The 19,399-nt window shown below is 37.1% G+C and overlaps 1 protein-coding gene across 4 annotated transcripts in view; it reads left to right on the top strand.

Annotated features, from left to right (window-relative positions):
* The window catches only part of RIC1 (RIC1 homolog, RAB6A GEF complex partner 1), a 144,682-nt gene that overhangs the window by 26,499 nt on the left and 98,784 nt on the right, over positions 1-19,399 (top strand). For 3 of the 4 annotated variants that reach the window (XM_065908324.1, XM_065908325.1, XM_065908323.1), the window contains exon 2: positions 15,188-15,295. In XM_065908324.1, coding sequence (XP_065764396.1) covers positions 15,188-15,295 — 108 coding nt within the window. Of the gene's footprint in view, positions 1-15,187; positions 15,296-19,399 lie in introns of those variants that run through there. The other variant, XM_065908326.1, reaches the window with a different exon arrangement.

Here is a 19,399-nt window from a genome sequence, read left to right as displayed (position 1 = left end):
TAATTGGATTTAATCTGCAAAATTTATGTCCCCTGCAAGTGCAGCAACTGATTAACATCTCTGGTTATTATTCTTATTTTCATTTCCTGGCTTTCTAGGAGCTGCCTCCATGTCTGCATAGTGAGTGTTTAGATGTTCAAACATCTTAAGCCAGTAAAGCTGAGTTGATTATCGGTTGATAAATGAGTTAGGGAGTGTAGGCAACGTTTAGGACATTTTTATGTCTGACTCAGCTTTTACTTCCTGTCTGGCCCTTTAGGAACTTCTTTGCAAACAGCCTCTTAGTGAGTTTGTCTTGTATGGGGAACTTATTAGCCTATTGATACTGTTTATCTGTGCATGTACACAGCCTCGGTGACAGACAGGGATGAGTGTAGAGCTTGGGTGCTTAAGAGTTTTTCCTCTTACTAAGTTCCCCCTCCCATTGAGCCAAGGATCTGTGGCAATCTTGTCAGTTCCCTCTTTGACTTGCTGGTTTTCAGGATATTCCTGTTAAATTTCTGGCTGGTTGTGGGATATGCTACTTGCCCAAAGCAAGTCTGCAAACTCTAGCTTAGCAGCGCTGTCAGCTTTTTCTGTTTATTTTCTAAGAACTTGCCACTTTTATCAACAGTGCTGAAGGGTATAGTGCACTCTGCTCCATATCAGGCAGCCTACCTTTAGCAACAAAGCTGCTGGTTTTTCATTAGCAACACCACCCTGGTGGCACTACTGCCTACCAAGTTTCCTTCAGCGGAGAGGAACAGTCCTGGCAAAAACATCATTTATTGCCACTGTGCAGGAATGTGAACATCTTAGTTGGATGCCAAGAGCATTGATGTTGACATTGGGTCATCAGTCACAGTGCTGCCCTTAAGGAAAGTTGCACTTTGAAATTTGAGGAATGGTTGAAGCATGAAGTTAATTACTCATCAGTACTGACATGGTATCAATAGAAGAAGTAGCATATTACTGATATAAGTGCCCTGTGTCTACCCTAATGGAATGTCAGTAGTTAACCAGAAAAACTTTTTTTGAAAATCATCTAAAACACATTTGTAATCGTCTCTGTTTTTGTAAATAGCATTAAATATACTTAAATGGTGGCCTATTTACTTACCTTTGGACTTTTTTTTGATGTGCAGTGAAGTGTTGATCTTAAGTACATTTTGACCGGTGTATATACTGATATAATGATTATTCCAGTCAGGATTCAGAGTATTTTCATCACTCCAGAAAGTTCCCTCAGGTGGTCCAAGCCCTGTATTGCCAGAAAGTTGAACTGATCTTATCTTTCTTGACTGCATGCGGGCATGTGAGGTCACTTTAGTTGTGTCTGATTCTGTGACCCTTATGGACTGGACTGTAGCCCACCAGGTTCCTCTGTCTATGGAATTCTCCAGGCAAGAATACTGGAGTGGGTTGCCATGCCCTCCTCCAGGTGTCATTGTTGATTAAGCTAAGCTGTAGCAGAAAGTGTTGTTGTTGGTGTCTTAAGTAGGTGTGTCAAGTAAACTATTTCAACGAAGCAGTTGGGAGTTTTGTTCTGTAGTATGTTTAATAATGTAATCTTGAAACATTAAAATAATGAAACAGGAACAGATAACCTGGTGGGTTGCAGTCCATGGGGTCGCAAAGAGTCGGCCACGACTGAACAACTAACACACACACACACACACACACACACACACACACACACACACACACACACACACACACACACACACACACACACACACACTGCTTATTGAGTGCTAAACATTCTGCCAAGTGCCATATTATTTATTCAATTTTTGCAGAACCTACCAATGAAGTAGGTTCTATTGTTGGATTTATTGTAAAGATACAGAAACTGAAGCATAGGAGAAACTAGTTTGTTTAAGCTCACAAAGCTATTAAATGGCAGAGTAGATATTTGAACCTTGTGTTCATACTTCAGAGCCTATATTCTTAACCACCGTATTATGTTACCTGTTAGTATATGTGGTCTGAGTAGACATTTTTGAGCTGATGAAGCAATCTAATCACCATTTATAGTGAGTTTTCCTATAGGACCCCAATAATCAATTTAAGACAGATACTGGAACATTACTTCTTTGAAAGTTGTAGTTCCCAGTTAAAAAAATGGATTTGGATAGATGTTTCACCAAAATGGTGTAATATATATAGCCAATAAGCACATTAAAAGAGGCTCAAAATGATTTATTCATTAGGGAAATGGTAAATAAACTACAAGATACTACCATACTCACTAGAACAGATACCATTAAAAAGATAGCAAGTGTTGGCAAGGAGGTGGAAAAATTAGAACTCTCATGGACTGCTGGTGCAAATGTGAAATAGTGCAGTCACTGTGGAAAACAGTTTGACAGTTCCTCAAAAAGTTAACACAGTTATCATATGGCCTGGCAATTCCATTCCTATGTATGTAGCCAAAATAATTGGTAACAGGTGTTCAATCAGGAATTTGTGGATGAACATTGATAGTAGCGCTTTTCACAGTAGCCAAAAGGTGGAAACAGTCCACATATCCATCAGTAGATGAATGGATAAACACAATATGGTATATAGATAAAAGGGAATATTATTCAGTCATATAACAATAATGTATTGATACATGCTACAACATGGAGGAACTTTAAAAGATTATGCTAAATAAAGAGACCAGATTTGAAAGGCCACAAATCATGATTCTGTTTGTATGAAATCTCCAGAATAGGCACATCCATAGGTCAGAAAGTAGATTATTGGTTGCTGGGAGCTGGGGAATAGGGAGGGATTTAAGAATGACTGCTAGTTACAGAGTGTCTTACTAAAGTGATTAAAAATACTCTGGAATTATATAGATGATTGCACAACTCTGAATATACAGAAACCTGGTAAATTTAGACACCATAAAAGTAAAAATAGACTTTAAAAGTTGATAATATTTAGTTTATCAGACATAATATACATTTATAACTATTTGAAAAGTAGATTAGAATTCCCTGAAGGCTGGTATAAGGAGCTCTTTATACTGTGTGATAATCTAGGGGAAAGGTGAGTTGTTTAATCAAATAGACTTAGGAAATATACATACTATATCTATTGAAGATTGATAGTGTACATTTGCTAAAGCTCTGTGGTAAAGACACATGTTCAACTTTAACACAGGATTTTTGCAGCTGAATGGATCTCTAGTCCTTTAAATAATCACTAGTTTCTACAGAAGCTACTTAGGTATATCCAGCATGGAAACCGCTGGTCACGTTGTTAAAATTCTTAGTTTATTAAGAATTAAGGTAATTTATTCCTTAAACTGGCCACATTTCAAGTGCTCAGTAGTCACATGTTACTAATATGTATTATATTGGACCCTACATTTCTCTTCTTGCTGAAAGCTTGACTGGGAAGTGTTAGTTTATAGGTAATACAATAAGACAACACAGTCATAGGATGTTTTAATTTACTCTTAGTATTCTACTTTTCAGTTATTATGGAGCATTACGAAGAGAGAATATGATAGATTGAATCATGTCTCCCAAGAAATGTCCTAACCCCAGTACCAAAAAAAGAATTGGGTTTTTTTTTTTTTTTTTTTTTCAGTAAAGTCAACAGTTAATTGGGGGGCCTTTAAACATGTTGATTTCTGCTATCTACAGAGTCAGAGTGTTACTTATAAATAACATTTATTACTTACTACATTTATGCAAAATGTAAGTCATTAGAAGAGAGATGAGACTGAAGACTGCTACTTGTCTGCTTTACATAAAAACTTGGTAGTTTCATAAGCCCATGTTATTGTACATTATTCTTTTGTTTCAGTATGGATCCAAAAAAAGAGTAAAAAAAAAAACCTTCAGGTTTAGTTTGCTTTCTGACTTCCAAGTTAGAGAAGTATTCATTTTGAGAATTGAAAAATTTATGAAATATTTAAACACTGAGATAGAAATTAAAAATTAGCAAATACTAAAACATAACTATGATTTTAATTTAGTGATTAAATGTCACTCTGACTCTTTTATGTTTATTAATCCAATAGGCAAATTATTGTCATTGCTGATTATGACAATAGAAACCTTTTTGTTTTCAAAGCCCTCTCATTGGTTAATGTCTTCTTTGTAATCAATATTAAACAATTTTTCAGATAGGTCAAAGATCCATAAATCATCAAAAATGTATGCTAACTTGTATCTTACATGTATTTTAGTTGTGAAACAAACAGTTTTTGTTGTTTTTGTCTTCTTTCTGTCCCTCCTACCTTTTGCCATAGTTCATGCTTCTCTTTAGGCTTTTGCAATAGATTCTGAGTAGACCTAAGTATGTTTTCCCTTTAATTAGTTCTTCAAAAGACCGTATAAGATAACTTGTTTTTAACTTTGAAACAACTTTTTTTAGGATATAATTGACATATGTATAAATTGTACATATTTGACTGGAGAAGGGCATGGGAAACCACTTCAGTATTCTTGCCTTGAGAACCCCATGAACAGTATGAAAAGAAAAAGATAGGACACTGAAAGATGAACTCCCCAGGTCAGTAGGTACCCAATATGCTACTGGAGATCAACGGAGAAATAACATCAGAAGGAGTGAAGGGATGGAGCCAAAGCAAAAGCAACACCCAGTTGTGAATGGGACTGGTGATGGAAGCAGGGTTCAATGCTGTAAAGAGCAATATTGCATAGGAACCTGGAGTGTTAGGTCCATGAATGAAGGCAAATTGGAAGTTGGTCAAACAGGAGATGACAAGAGTGAACATTGCTGAAACTCCAATACTTTGGCCACCTGATGCGAAGAGCTGACTCATTTGAAAAGATCCTGATGCTAGGAAAGATTGGGGGCAGGAGGAGAAGGGGATGACAGAGGATGAGATGGTTGGATGGTATCACCGACTCAATGGACATGGGTTTGGGTAGACTCCAGGAGTTGGTGATGGACGGGGAGGCCTGGCGTGCTGTAGTTCATGGGGTCGCAAAGAGTCAGACCTGACTGAGCAACTGAACTGAACTGTAGTTTAAATTTGATTTTTTGACACATATATACCCATATAACTATCACTGTAATCATGATAATGAACACATCTTGTATCACTAGATGTTTCCTCCTGTCTCTTTATAGTTGCTTCTTGACAGTGACTCATCTGCTTGCTTCTCTCACTGTAGATTAGTTTGCATTTTCTAAAATTTTATATAAATGAACTCATATGTACTTGTTTTTTGGTTGTTATGTGTCTTTCACTTAGCATAATTGTAAAGAGGAAATTAACATTGGTACAGTAAGTATAAATCTCATTGACATTTTCCCCAATTTTTTTTTACTGATGATTTGTTTCTATTCTAGACTTGTATTTCACATTGCATGTAGTTTTTATTTCCCGTAAGTCTTTTCCATTCAGTACAGTTGTTCAGTTTTCCTTGTCTTTTATGATCCTTTGGAACAATATTGGTCAGTTTATTTATAGCATCAATCAGCTTGTTTGTTCTTTTTTTTTCCTTCATGAATGGACTGTGCTTATGTATTTTTGGCAGAAATATCACGAAAATGTCCTTCTCAGTATTATATCAGAGTTCATGATGTTCATATGTCTTTCTGTTGTTGACTTTTACCTTGATCACTTGTTGTCTGCCAGTTTTCTCTACTGTAAAGTTACTGTAACTTGGGGAAGATACTGTGCATATCCTGTTTTTCCTGCAATTTTTGCTTGCTGACTTTAGTATCCACTGTTGGATCTTGGCTGCAGCTATTATGCTGTTATGTGGTGTTTATCTAGTGATGATTCTTTGCATCCCTGTTGCCTTTTACATTTTTTTAATTGGAACTCTAATGTAAGAAAGAGCTGTCCTTTTGCTTTCATTTATTCAGTATCTTATATCAGTATATTTTTGTATATATATGTTAAAATACAATGCTAATTTTATTTAAATTTTTGACTATTTAAAAAATTAAATTTTGTTTTTACTCTTAAGAATTTTTCCTTTGTTTTGGATTCAGGTCACTGATGCAGATATGATTTGCTTTTTTTAATTTCAGTTTGTAGCATGTCTTTATTTTTTTAGTAGTGTTTTCCAAAGTATTTTAAAGTTTTTTTTTTTTTTAATGTTTATAAGGATCACTCTGTCAGTTTTAATAATACTTATTTTGTGAGTCATGATTTTTATATCTTATCTAAGAAATCTTTTCCTAATCCAAGACCACAGAAGATTTTCTCCTGTATTCCTGAACTTTGATGGATCAGGTCTTACATATAGGTCTATAATAGGTGAATTAACTATATTAATTAATGTGTATGTATTAATATATCTTTTCATTTCAGTTCAGTTGCTTAGTCGTGTCTGACTCTGCGACCCCATGAACCGCAGCACACCAGGCCTCCCTGTCCATCACCAACTCCTGGAGTTTACCCAAACTCACGTCCATTGAGTTGGTGATGCCATCCAACCATCTCATCCTCTGTCATCGCCTTCCCCTCCTGCCCTCAATCTTTCCCAGCATCAGGGTCTTTTCAAATGAGTCAGCTCTTTGCATCAGGTGGCCAAAGTACTGGAGTTTCAGCTTCAACATCAGTCCTTCCAATGAACACCCAGGATTGATCTCGTTTAGGATGCTACTGCTGCTAAGTCGCTTCAGTCGTGTCCAACTTTGTGCAGCCCCATAGATAGCAGCCCACCAGGCTCCGGCGTCGCTGGAATTCTCCAGGCAAGAACACTGGAGTGGGTTGCCATGTCCTTCTCCAATGCATGAAAGTGAAAAGTGAAAGTGAAGTCGCTCAGTCGTGTCCAACTCTTCGCAACCCCATGGACTGCAGCCTACCAGGCTCCTCCGTCCATGGAATTTTCTAGGCAAGAGTACTGGAGTGGGTTGCCATTGCCTTCTCTGCCTTTAGGATGGACTGGTTGAATGTCCTTGCAGTCCAAGGGATTCTCAAGAGTCTTCTCCAATACCACCATTCAAAAGCATCAATTCTTTGGTGCTCAGCTTTCTCTATAGTTCAACTCTCACATCCACACATGACTACTGGAAAAACCATAACCTTGACTAGATGGACCTTTGTTGGCAAAGTAATGTCTCCGCTTTTTATTTATTTATTAATTTTTCCATTCATTTTTATTAGTTGGAGGCTAATTACTTTACAATATTGTAGTGGTTTCTGCCATACATTGACATGAATCAGCCATGGATTTACATGTGTTCCCCATCCCGATCCCCCCTCCCGCCTCCCTCTCCATCCCATCCCTCTGGGTCTTCCCAGTGCAACAGCCCTGAGCACTTGTCTCATGCATCCAACCTGGGCTGGTGATCTGTTTCACCCTTGATAGTATACTTGTTTCAGTGCTATTCTCTCAGATCATCCCACCCTCGCCTTCTCCCACAGAGTCTAAAAGTCTGTTCTGTACATCTGTGTCTCTTTTTCTGTTTTGCATATAGGATTATTGTTACCATCTTTTTAAATTCTATATATATGCATTAGTATACTGTATTGGTCTTTATCTTTCTGGCTTACTTCACTCTGTATAATGGGCTCCAGTTTCATCCATCTCTTTAGAACTGATTCAAATGAAATCTTTTTAATGGCTGAGTAATATTCCATAGTGTATATGTACCACAGCTTCCTTATCCATTCGTCTACTGATGGGCATCTAGGTTGCTTCCATGTCCTGGCTATTATAAACAGTGCTGCGATGAACATTGGGGTGCACGTGTCTCTTTCAGATCTGGTTTCCTCTGTGTGTATGCCCAGAAGTGGGATTGCTGGGTCATATGGCAGTTCTGTTTCCAGTTTTTTGAGGAATCTCCACACTGTTCTCCATAGTGGCTGAGCTAGAATGTCTCTGCTTTTTAATATGCTGTCTAGGTTAGTCATAACTTTCCTTCCAAGGAGTAACCATCTTTTAATTTCATGGCTGCGGTCACCATTAGCAATGATTTTGGAACCCCCAAAAGTAAAGTCAGCCACTGTTTCCCCATCTATTTACCATGAAGTGATGGGACCAGATGCCATGATCTTCGTTTTCTGAATGTTGAGCTTTAAGCCAACTTTTTCACTCTTCTCTTTCACTTTCATCAAGAGGCTCTTCAGTTCTTCACTTTCTGCCATAAGATTGGTGTCATCTGCATATCTGAGGTTATTCATATTTCTCCCGGCAATCTTGATTCCAACTTGTGCTTCCTCCAGCCCAGCGTTTCTCATGATGTACACTGCATATAAGTTAAATAAGCAGGTGACAATATACAACCTTGATGTACTCCTTTTGCTATTTGGAACCAATCTGTTGTTCCATGTCTAGTTCTAACTGTTGCTTCCTGACCTGTATACAGGTTTCTCAAGAGAGAGGTTAGGTGGTCTGGTTTAGCTATACTTATTTTAATACTTTTGTCTGTTAACTTTTATACTAGGATTAAAAGAAATTTACCTCTCACCATTACAGTATTCTGTATTTATCTATATATTTATAGTAGTGAAAGTGTTAGTGACTTAGCCATGTCTGATTCTTTATGATCCCATGGACTGTAGTCTGCTAGGCTCTTCGATCCATGAAATTCTTCAAGCAAGAATATTGGAGTGGATAGCCTAAGTCCCCTACATACAAATGAGTTTTGTTCTGAAAGCAAGTTCATAAGTTCAGTTTGTCCTAAATCCAGCAAACTTAGCTTAGGTACCCAACTAACACAATTGGCTGTGTAGTATTGTACTATAATAGACTTTTTTTAATTAAAAAAATTAATTGGAGGATAGTTGTTTTACAATGTTAAGTTAGTTTCTGCTGAACAACAATGTGAATCAGCTATAAGTATACATATATTCCCTCCCACCCCCTCCATTCCACCCCTTTAGGTCATCACAGAGCACCGAGCTGGGCTCCCTGTGTTATACAGAACTTCACACCAGCTGTATATTTTACACATGGTAGTATGTAAGTCAGTGCTACTCTCTCAATTTATACCATCCTCTCCTTCCCGCACCACATCCACAAGTCCATTCTCTACTCAGGTCCTGCAAATAGGTTCATCGGTACTGTTTTTCTAGATTCCATATATATGTGTTCATAGATCATATTTGTTTTTCTCTTTCAGACTGACTTCATTATAATATGTTTATAGTACTTTTCACACAAGGACTATGTAAAAAACAAAAAATAAAGCATTTTTAATTTTACGGTACGGTGCCTTGAGAAGTACCGTAGCATAGTACAACAGCTGGCATACAGAGGCTGGCTTTGAGTGAACAGGGAAGAAGAGTTATTGATGGGAGGAGGGGGAGAAGGTGGGAGATGAGGGATGGAGGGCAAGCTACAATTTACCTGATATTGTTGGAAGTTTGCAACTTGAATGTTCATATGTACTTATTGTACATATGCCAGCCAATTTTATACTTCCTTATGCTATTATGTTGCTGTTTAGTGAGTCTTCATTTCAACCTGAAGAGTTGGTGAGTAGGTCTAGTGGCAATGAACTTCCTCAACTTTTGTTTATTTGGGAAAGACTTTAGTTTTCCTTCCTTTTTTAAAGATAGCTTACCATTGTAGTATTCTTGGTTGACAGCTTTTATCTTTTAGCACTTTGAATATATCATCCCACTACCTTCTGACCTGCAAAGTTTTTGCTGAGAAGTTCACGTGATTCCCTTGTACATGACAAATTGCCTTTTGCTTCTGCTTTCAAAATTCTGTCTTTGGTTTGACTTTTGATAGTTTAATCTTAGTTTGTCTTATTGGAGATTTCTTTGAGTTCCTTTTCTTTGGGATTTTTTTGGGCTTCTTGGATCTCGAAATCCATTTTCTTCCTCAGATTTGGGAAACTTTCAGCCATTATTTCTTTGAATAAATTTTCTGGTCATTTTTTCTTCTATACATACATTGGTCTGCTAGTTGATGTCTGACAAGTTCCTTAGATTTTTTTTTTTTTTTTTTTTTTTTACCGTTTTTTTCCTTTATGCTTTTGTGTTTTTTTTTTTTTAACTTTCATGGTTGTGCCACACAGCATGTGGAATATTAGTTTCCCAACCAGGAATCAAACCTATGCCCCTTGCATTGGAAGTGCAGTCTTAACTACTGGACCGCCAGGGAAGTCCCATTGCTTTTGTGACTGAATGATTCCTGATCACTTTTCTTAGACCTTTCTGCTTGATAGTTACCCATTGAACCCCTCTAGTGAAATTTTATTTCAGTTATTATATTTTTTAGCTCTATGATTTTTGCTTGGCAGGCATATATATGTGTGTGGGTGTGTATACATATACATATGTGGGTATGTATATATTTAATAATTATTTAGTATTTTATGTTGGAATTCTCACTTTGTTCATGCATTGTTTTCCTCACTTAAGTGAACACCTTTGTGATGGTTATTTTGAATCTGTCCAGTAAGTCATATATCTCTAGTTCACTATGGTCTCTTTCTAGAGAGTTATCCTGTGTCCTTTGGAACATAGTTGCCTGTTTCTTCATCTTCCTTGACTCTCTTTGTTGGTATCTGTGTGTTAGACAAAGCAGGCAACTCTCCATTCTTAATGGATTGACCTCATATAGTAGATGATCCCTACCAGTCAACCCAGCCAGAGATTCCGATGGCATCTCAAAACTTTATGCTAGTCCCACATGCTTACTTTGTTCTTTACAGCCCCCGAATATCTGGGTTATGCTGGATCCCCTCAGAGCATCAGAACTAGTAATACTGAAGCCATTTCTCAGGCCTCCTCTAAAAAAGTTGGATTATTTGATGCTTCATCTGTTTCCCTTCCTTGGGAGAAGCTAAGAGCTGGACTTTTTAATCCCCTTGCTCTGTGCTGAGCTGGAGGAGAAGCAGCACTAGCCCAAACCTTGGTCTCTATTCTCATAAACTCCTTGGTGGCTAAATTATGTCAGTATCATCACTGCTCAGTGGAAGGCAAGACAGACCCCCCACCCCCACCCCTGCTCTGCACTCTGGGCAGCCCCCAGAAAAGTTGAGGCGTTGAAGTTGTGGACTAATTCTTTAGCTCCACAGGGAGAAACTACGGTTGTGGAGGGGCAGTGGTTATCCACTCACTCTATGCTTAGTGAAAGAGGAGAGTAAAAAAGCTGACTTAAAACCCAACATTCAGAAAACGAAGATCATGGCATCAGGTCCCATCACTTCATGGCAAGTAGATGGGGAAACAGTGGAAACAGTGACAGACTTTATTTTTCTGGGCTCCAGAATCACTGCAGATGGTGACTGCAGCCATGAAATTAAAAGATGCTTGCTTCTTGGAAGAAAAGCTATGACAAACCTAGACAGCATATTAAAAAGCAGAAACATTGCTTTACCAACAAAGGTCCATCTAGTCAAAGTTTTGGTTTTTCCAGTAGTCATGTATGAATGTGAGAGTTGAACCATAAAGAAATCTGAACACTGAAGAATTGATGCTTTTGAACTGTAGTGTTGGAGAAGACTCCTGAGAGTCTTTTGGACAGCAAGGAGATCAGACCAGTCAACTGGAAGGGCTGAAGCTGAAGCTCCAATTCTCTGGCCACCTGATATGAAGAACTGACTCATTGGAAAAGACCCTGATGCTGGGAAAGATTGAAGGCAGGAGGAGAAGGGGACAACAGAGGATGAGATGGTTGGATGGCATCACTGACTCAATGGATGTGAGTTTGAGCAAGCTCTGGGAGTTGATGATGGATCGGGAACCCTGCGTGCTACATCCCATGGAATTGCAGAGTTGGGCACAACTGAGCAACTGAACTGACTGACTATGCTTAGCCAGGGGGAGCAGCTATGGCAACTGCCTACCCAAACCTCTGTCTCTGTGCTCACTAGCCCCCAGACAGTTAGACATTTCCAGGTCCTGTCAGCACTCTGAGACAGGTAAGACAGAACCCATTCGTTTGAGTAGACCGCATAATGTTGAGGTTTTGGACATGTGGACCAACTCTTTCTTTCTTCAGGGGAAGCTGAGAACTAGAATTTTCTTCTCTGCTAACCTTGTGCTGAGCAGTAGAGAACAGTGACAGTGACTACTGTTCCACGCCACTGTCTCTGTCCTCTCCTAGGTAGCTTGATTATGCCAGTCTTGACAGTATCTTATGCAGGACTGACACGATAGAAGCCTGTCCTCCCCCCATGGAAAGGTTGGGGCATTGGACACACAGACCACTCCTTTTCTTTTGTAGGGATTAGCTGTGGGCTGGAGGGTTTCATCCTGATTGTATGACACAGTGTTGGTGGTAGGAATTCTGGTGAGAAGGTGTCCTGAGTTTCCCTACCAGTTTCAATGACCCTTCTCTCTCATTCATCTAGCATTCAGGTGCTTTTCAATTCGTTTCTGTATTCCTCGCAAAAGGGGATCTGTCTGTGAATTGTTAGGGGTTGAGGAGAGAATCCAGAAGTACTTATTCTGACATTTTGCTAATGTCATTTCTCGCCAAGGTATTTGTTTTTAACTTTTAATTGATATTTGAAGTGCAAATACTAATGACTAGCAGTTTTAATGTGTTCAGAGCTTTGTCAGTGTCTTAGAAACTTCTGTATTTCACTTTTAGAGATTAAAAAAAACTTCTGAAGGAATGACTTATGTAGCTTTGGAAAGTGGTGTTGTAACTGGTTATTCTCAAGCTAAATTAAAGGAAGTTATCCATAACAACTGTATTCTATTTGGTAAAATTGTTTTTTTATGGGAATATATTTAGCAGTTCCAAAATACTGTATACTTATATAGAACAGAGAATTAAATTAGTTGTATGAAATGATAGCCAAGCACTCACTGTCAGAAGAAAGTTCGAAGTAAGGGTGAAGTCTAGAATGAAGCACAGTGTACTTGATTATTGTCACAAATGTTTCTGTTTATAAGCATTTGCATATATTAGAAGTATTTATAGATATGTGGGCCTATGTGGGTTAGTATAGGTTCATATATTTCCCACTGTATTTTCTGAGAAAATCTAAAGGTAATCACATCCCACTAGCAGTAAGCATCTTGTTTTCAGGTCTTGTTTTCTAAATACTGTTTTTAATTAAAAGAGTCAGGAATCTCTGAAAAAGTTGCTGATTCTAGAGCAAAGGCAGAGAAAGTACCAGATGACCTTGTGGAGCTTTTTTTTAGTGCCAGAAATTGGATGTCCAGTTGTTCCAGCATCATTTGTTGAGAAGACCATCTCTTCTCCATTCTGTTGCCTTTGCTCCTTTGTCAGAGGTTAGTTGACTGTATTTTTGTGTGTCTGTTTCTGGGCTCTCTATTCTGTTGCATTGACCTGTTTTCTACTCTTTTGCTAATACCACATTGTCTTCATTTCTTTGTCTTTATAGTAAGTCTTGAAGTTTGGTGTCAGTCTTTCAATTTACTTTGTTTCTTTTAATATTGAATTGGGTGTTCTGGATATTTTGCCTCTCCATGTAAACTTTAGAACCAGTTGGTCAGTATCTATAAAATAAGTTGCTGTGATTTTGATTGGGATTGTGTTGAATCTGTAGATCAAGTTGGGAAGAATTGAAGATTTTTCTTTTGTTCATTGAAACTTTGTAGATTTCTTCACATAGGTCTTACACATATTTTGAATTTGTACCTAAGTATTTTTTGTTGAAACTTCCACTTATTCATTGCTAGTGTATAGAAAAGCAATTGATTTTTATTTATTAACACTTTATCCTGCAACCCTGCTGTAATCACTTATTATTTTCACAAGTTTTTTTGTTCATTCATTCTGATTTTCTGTATGCACAGCCATATCATCTAAGAACAAGTTGAATTTTTCTTCTCAATCTGTGTATCTTTTATTTCCTTTTCTTGTGTATTGCATTAGCTCAGTATGATTTTGAAAAAGAAGGGTGTACCTACCTGATCTTATCAGGAAAACTAGTTTTTTCCAATGAGTATGCTGTTAGCTATAGGCTTTTATAGATCTTCTTTGTCAGTTTGAAGAAGTTCCCCTCTGTTCCTAGTTTGCTGAGAATTTTTGTCCTGAATGGTGTTGAATTTTGTCAAATTCTTTTTCTACATCTGTTGATTCCTTTAGCCTGTTGATTTGATGGTTGATTATATTAGTTTTCACATGTACCAATCTTGAAGACCTGTAGTAAATCCTGTTTGACTATGGTATATAATTCTCTTATACATTGTTGGATTTGATTTGCTAATATTGTGTTCAGAATTTTTGCATCTGTGTACATGAGAGATACTGGTTTGTCATTTTCTTATAATGCCTTTTCCGGTTTTAGTATTGGGGTGATACTGGCCTCAAGGAATGAGTTAGTATTCTCTGTTTTTATCTTCTGAAAGAGATTGTAGAAAATTTGTATAATTTTTTTCTTAAGTGTTTGGTAGAATCCATCAGTGAACCCATCTGGTCTGGTCCTTTCTGTCTTTGAACCTTATTAATTATAAGTTCAGTTTCTTTAGTAGATATAGGCTTATTTAGATTGTTTTTATTTATGGTTCTTTTTATATGATTTGCTTAAACTTATGAATTAATATTGTTGTTCAGTTGCTAAGTTGTGTCTAACTCTTTGCAACCCCATGGACTGTAGCACTCCAGGCTTCTCTGTCCTTTACTATCTCCCAGAGTTTGCTCATATTCTTGTCCATTGAGTTGGTGAGGCCATCCAGCCATCTCATCCTCTGCCACCCCTTTCTCCCCTGCCCTCAATCTTTCCCACAATGAGAGTCTTTTCCGGTGAGTTGACTCTTTGAATTAGGTGGCCAAAGTTTTGGAGCTTCAGCATCAGTCCTTCCAACGAGTTAAGGGTTGATTTCCTTTAGGATTGACTGGTTTTATCTCCTTGCAGTCCAAGTGACTCTCAAGGGTCTTCTCCAGCACCACAATTCAAAAGCATCAATTCTTCAGCCCTCAGCCTTCTTTATGGTCCAACTCTCCCATCCATACATGACTACTGGAAAAAACATAGCTCTGATTATATGGACCTTTGTTGGCACAGTGATGTCTCTGCTTTTTAATACACTGTCTAGTTTTGTCATAGCTTTTTCCTTCCAAGGAGGAAGCATTTTTTAATTTTATGGCTGAACCCATTTGCAGTGGTTTTGGAGCCCAGGAAAATAAAGTCTGTCAGTGCTTCCACTTTTTCCCCTTCTATTTGCCATGAAGTGATGGGACTGCATGCCATGATCTTGGTTTTTTAATGTTGAGTTAGAAAAGGTTTTGTTATCTTTCGTTATACTTCTAAAATTATTAAAATACTGTCAGTACTTCATGATGTTATCTTAGATTTACTTACTATGAGACATTAATAAAATACACCTTTTTTCTTCTAGCCCAGTGTATTAATTGTAACCTACAAGGAACCTGCAAAATCGTCTACTCAGTTTGGGTCCTACAAGCAAGCTGAATGGAGGCCAGATAGTACCATGATAGCTGTGTCAGTAAGTAGATTTTAATGGTGTTTTCTTATGAAATCATTACATTGCATCTAAATTGGGTTTTCTTGGATAAATCTTTTCACTCTTTCACACCCTTTAGTATTACTGTCTGTGATAGCAGTTGTTCTATTTAGGTTACTCCTCCTACTGTATCTTCTTTCTTGATTCTTCTACTTCTTCCCATCCCTAAATGGTGCCTACCTCCTTTTCTTTTTATTCCTCTCACTTTCCTTAAAGTCTAATCCAGATTTTATAAGCTTTCATCTATATTCACATGGTATTCTCAAATTTATATTATGAATCCTTCCCTTTATTCCCAAGGATGTGTCACAGAAATGATAAATTTTGTGTTTGTGTCATACAACATTCTCATATCCATTTGAATTTATTTCTGCATCTCTTCTCTGGTCCATTAATGTGCTTAGATCTGGTTGATCTTACCTTTCCAAATTCTATTTTTTCATTGTCATCTCTTGGGTTTTCATCATCACCTAATTTGAATTAGCAATGTTAATTTGAATTAGCATTGTTAACATTTATTGAGCACCTTCTATGTAAGTGTTGTTAAAATCAGATTATGTGCATCATCTCTTTCAATCTTTAAATGAACACTTCAAAGAAAATACAATTGCCCTTTCTAGTAGATTAGTGTATTGAGGGTTTGAGAAATTAAATTTTATCCACAGTTACACAGATAGTATATATTAGAGAGGACTTTAAAATGAGGTACTTAGATTCCGTTTACTGTCCTTTCAACTACTACACTAATTTATCTCTCTGCTTTCAGTCCTTTTCCTGTTCATGCTGTATAATACTGACTGGGTAAATCATCCGAAAATGCCTCCATAAAAATAAAAAGTACTGAGTAGTTACTCAGTTCCTATAGAAAGGTTTTGCAGTATCATATCTACTAGCTGCTTCCTGTTGGTATGTGGACTATAAACTAAGAATAGTTTTACATATTTAAATGATTGAAAACAATCAAAGAGGAAGAATACTTTTGACAGTTGAAAATTATTTAAAATTTAAATTTTACTATCCATAAATAACATTTCCTTGAAAATGCCTATTTATTTACATGTTGTTTATGGATGCTTTCAAGTGACAGCATCTGAGTTGAGTAATCCCGACAGTGACCATATATGGTGCTTCATCTCATCACTCTTCCGCTCAGTGTACTATAAATTATAGTGAAGCATTTATAAATTTTGTGTTTCAAGTACCATGCATATTGCTATACTGTGACATTTCATTTTATTTTTATTACTAGTGCATAAGGAATGAAATCGTATCAGAATGAAAGAAGAGAAAAATAAATTTTTAATGTCATACTTTTAAAGCACATGGGAGTGTGCATTATTTTATTATAGAATTAGATGGCAACATATTGTTTATTTTAGAATGACTATAATGATGTGAAAAGAATACATTATAAGTTGACATTACCCAGCTAAGTACTCATCATAGTATTCTCAACTAACTGAAATTAGTAGTCAGGAAAAGTTAGAAAATTTAAAATAGACTGTCTTATCACATCAGAATTTTTTTCACAAACATAAAAAATTAAAATGAAGGTGCAATCAAAGTAAGTTTGCTTGGTTCTTGTGATGAATTGACAGATGTTAATTCTGCTCAGTTGTTTATTTGAATAGTTAAGGCAGAGTGTGAAATGATTATGAATTATTCCCCATGAATAGCATGTGTGAAACAACAGGTGAAAAAATTTTCAAAAAGGTTGAGAAAGCACTAATTCAGTATAACATGAAGAAGAATCTGCTAACGTGTTTTAATTGATGGTGGTGAAAACATGGAGCAGAAAAAGGCTTTAGTTGGACAAATTTACAGAACTAATCCTGGTGTAAGCATTATAAAACAGATGGTTATATTTTTTGTTAGAAGCTGAATATTCTGACTTGCCCAAACCCAAAGCCTTTCAATGACTTAGCAGTCAGAAATTTATATGTGGTTAAGCCATTTTGATGACAACTAATGTTTGAATTAAAAGTAATGTCAGGCTGCTTTTTATACTTCCAATGCTGTCAAAAGTTAGCAAGAAGTGAAATCTCTAAGAAAAATTAGCAACGGATATTTTTTCTGAACTCAAACCATGGTCCTGATAGTATTGTTTTTAACTTTGATGCTGTTGTGGAAGAAATTTCCGTATTTCAGAACTTATTAATTATACAAATGAGGAGTGCTTCCACCTAACCTTCAATTGGAAGTGATTACAATGTAATGACTTGTCAACATGCAAACATAGAAGAAATCTAATAGACTTTATAATTGCCTATCAAGTGATGAATGTATTCAATTAAAATCATGCTCATGGATTGATATCAGTATTTGGCAGTATGGGTCTGAAAAGACATTTTCACATGAAATTTGTAAAATTACAGATTAGCATTGAGGAAACTTTGAGGAATCAATTTTGATCATAGGGAACACTACGTTTATTTTTAATTGAAATATAGTTAATTTACAATGTTGTGTTAGTTTCTGTTGTACAGCAAAGTGATTCAGTGTTATATATATATCTGTTTACATCCTTTTCCTTTGTGGTTTGTTACAGGATATTAAATATAGTTCCCTGTGCTGTATAGTAGGACTTTGGTTATTTATTATATATTTAGTTGTCTGTTTCCGCTAATCCCAAATTCCTAATTTATCCTTCCTACACCTCCTTTCCCCTTTAGTAACCATAAATTTGTTTTTTATGTCTGTGAGTCTGTTTCTGTTTTGTGAATAAGTTCATTTGTATCATATTTTAGATTCCATATGTAAGTGGTATCACATAATATTTGTCTTTGTATATCTGACTTACTTTCCTTATGATAATCTCTGAGTCCGTCCATGTTGCTGTAAATGGGCATTATTTCATTCTTTCTATGGCTGAGTAATATTCCACTGCATGTACATCTCTTATTCATTCATCTGTCGATGGACCCTTAGCAACTGAACAACAACAAAGACAGGAAAGCAACCTAAGTTGAGTCTGACTCTGCAACCCCATGGACTGCAGCATGCCGTGCTATCTCCCAGAGTTTGCTCAAACTCATGTCCATTGAGTGATGATGCCATCTAACCATCTCATTCTCTGTTGCCCTCTTCTCTTGTACTTGGTCTTTCCCAGCACCAGGGTCTTTTCCAGTGAGTAAAGCTCTTCACATCAGGTGGCCAAAATATTGGAGCTTCAGCTTCAGCATCCGTCCTTCCCAATGAATATTCAGGGTTGATTTCCTTTAGGATTGACTGGTTTCATCTCCTTTCTGTTCAAGGGACTGTGAGGAGTCTTCTTCAGTACCACAGTTTGAAAGCATTAATTCTTTGGCATTCAACTTTCTTTATGGTCCAACTCTCCCATTTGTGCATGACTACTGGAAAAACCATAGCTTTGACTATACAGACCTTTGTCACCAAAGTAATGTGTCTGCTTTTTGTTACGCTGTCTAGATTTCTCATAGCTTTCCTTCCAAGGAGCAAGCCCTGTCAGCATTTACTTCTGGGAGCAGTCACAGCATGCTTTTTGATAACTGTGTTGTATTCCCAGATGGCTCAGCAGGTAAGGTGTCTGCCTGCAATGTAGGAGACGCAGGAAATGCAGGTTTGATCCCTGAGTTGGGAAGATCCAACCCACTCCAGTATTCTTGCCTAGGAAATTCCATGGACGGAGGAGCCTGGCAGGCCACAGTCCATGGGGTGGCAAGAGAGTCAGGCACCGTTTAACGAGTAAGAACAGTAGCATCTGAGAAAAGAAGAAAGTTAGGAATGTGGGTTCAGTCTTTCCATCTTAGTAGAAGCTAACTTAAAGTAAACCATTTCATCCCATTGTTCAACTTTTATTTGCCTCTGCCTGCAAAAGAGGTTATATTTTATCTTCATTTTTTATATTATAATGTACAATAATATATAATAATACAGATGGAGAACTATTAGTTATTTGATAATAGTTTAGTAAGGTCACTGGTATTTTTGTATTATCTGTTCAGTGAGGCAATCACTTGAAGCAGGAATTATGCTTGCCTGGAAAATTCCATGGACAGTGGAGCCTGGCGCAGCCTCCACAGGGTCACAAGGAGTTGAACATAACTAATCACACACAATACAGAG

The sequence above is a fragment of the Muntiacus reevesi genome, chromosome 17 (genome assembly GCF_963930625.1).
Source record: "Muntiacus reevesi chromosome 17, mMunRee1.1, whole genome shotgun sequence".
Lineage (NCBI taxonomy): Eukaryota > Metazoa > Chordata > Mammalia > Artiodactyla > Cervidae > Muntiacus > Muntiacus reevesi.
The sequence above is the reverse complement of the archived record's forward strand: the minus strand, read 5'-3'. Positions and strand labels throughout refer to the sequence as shown.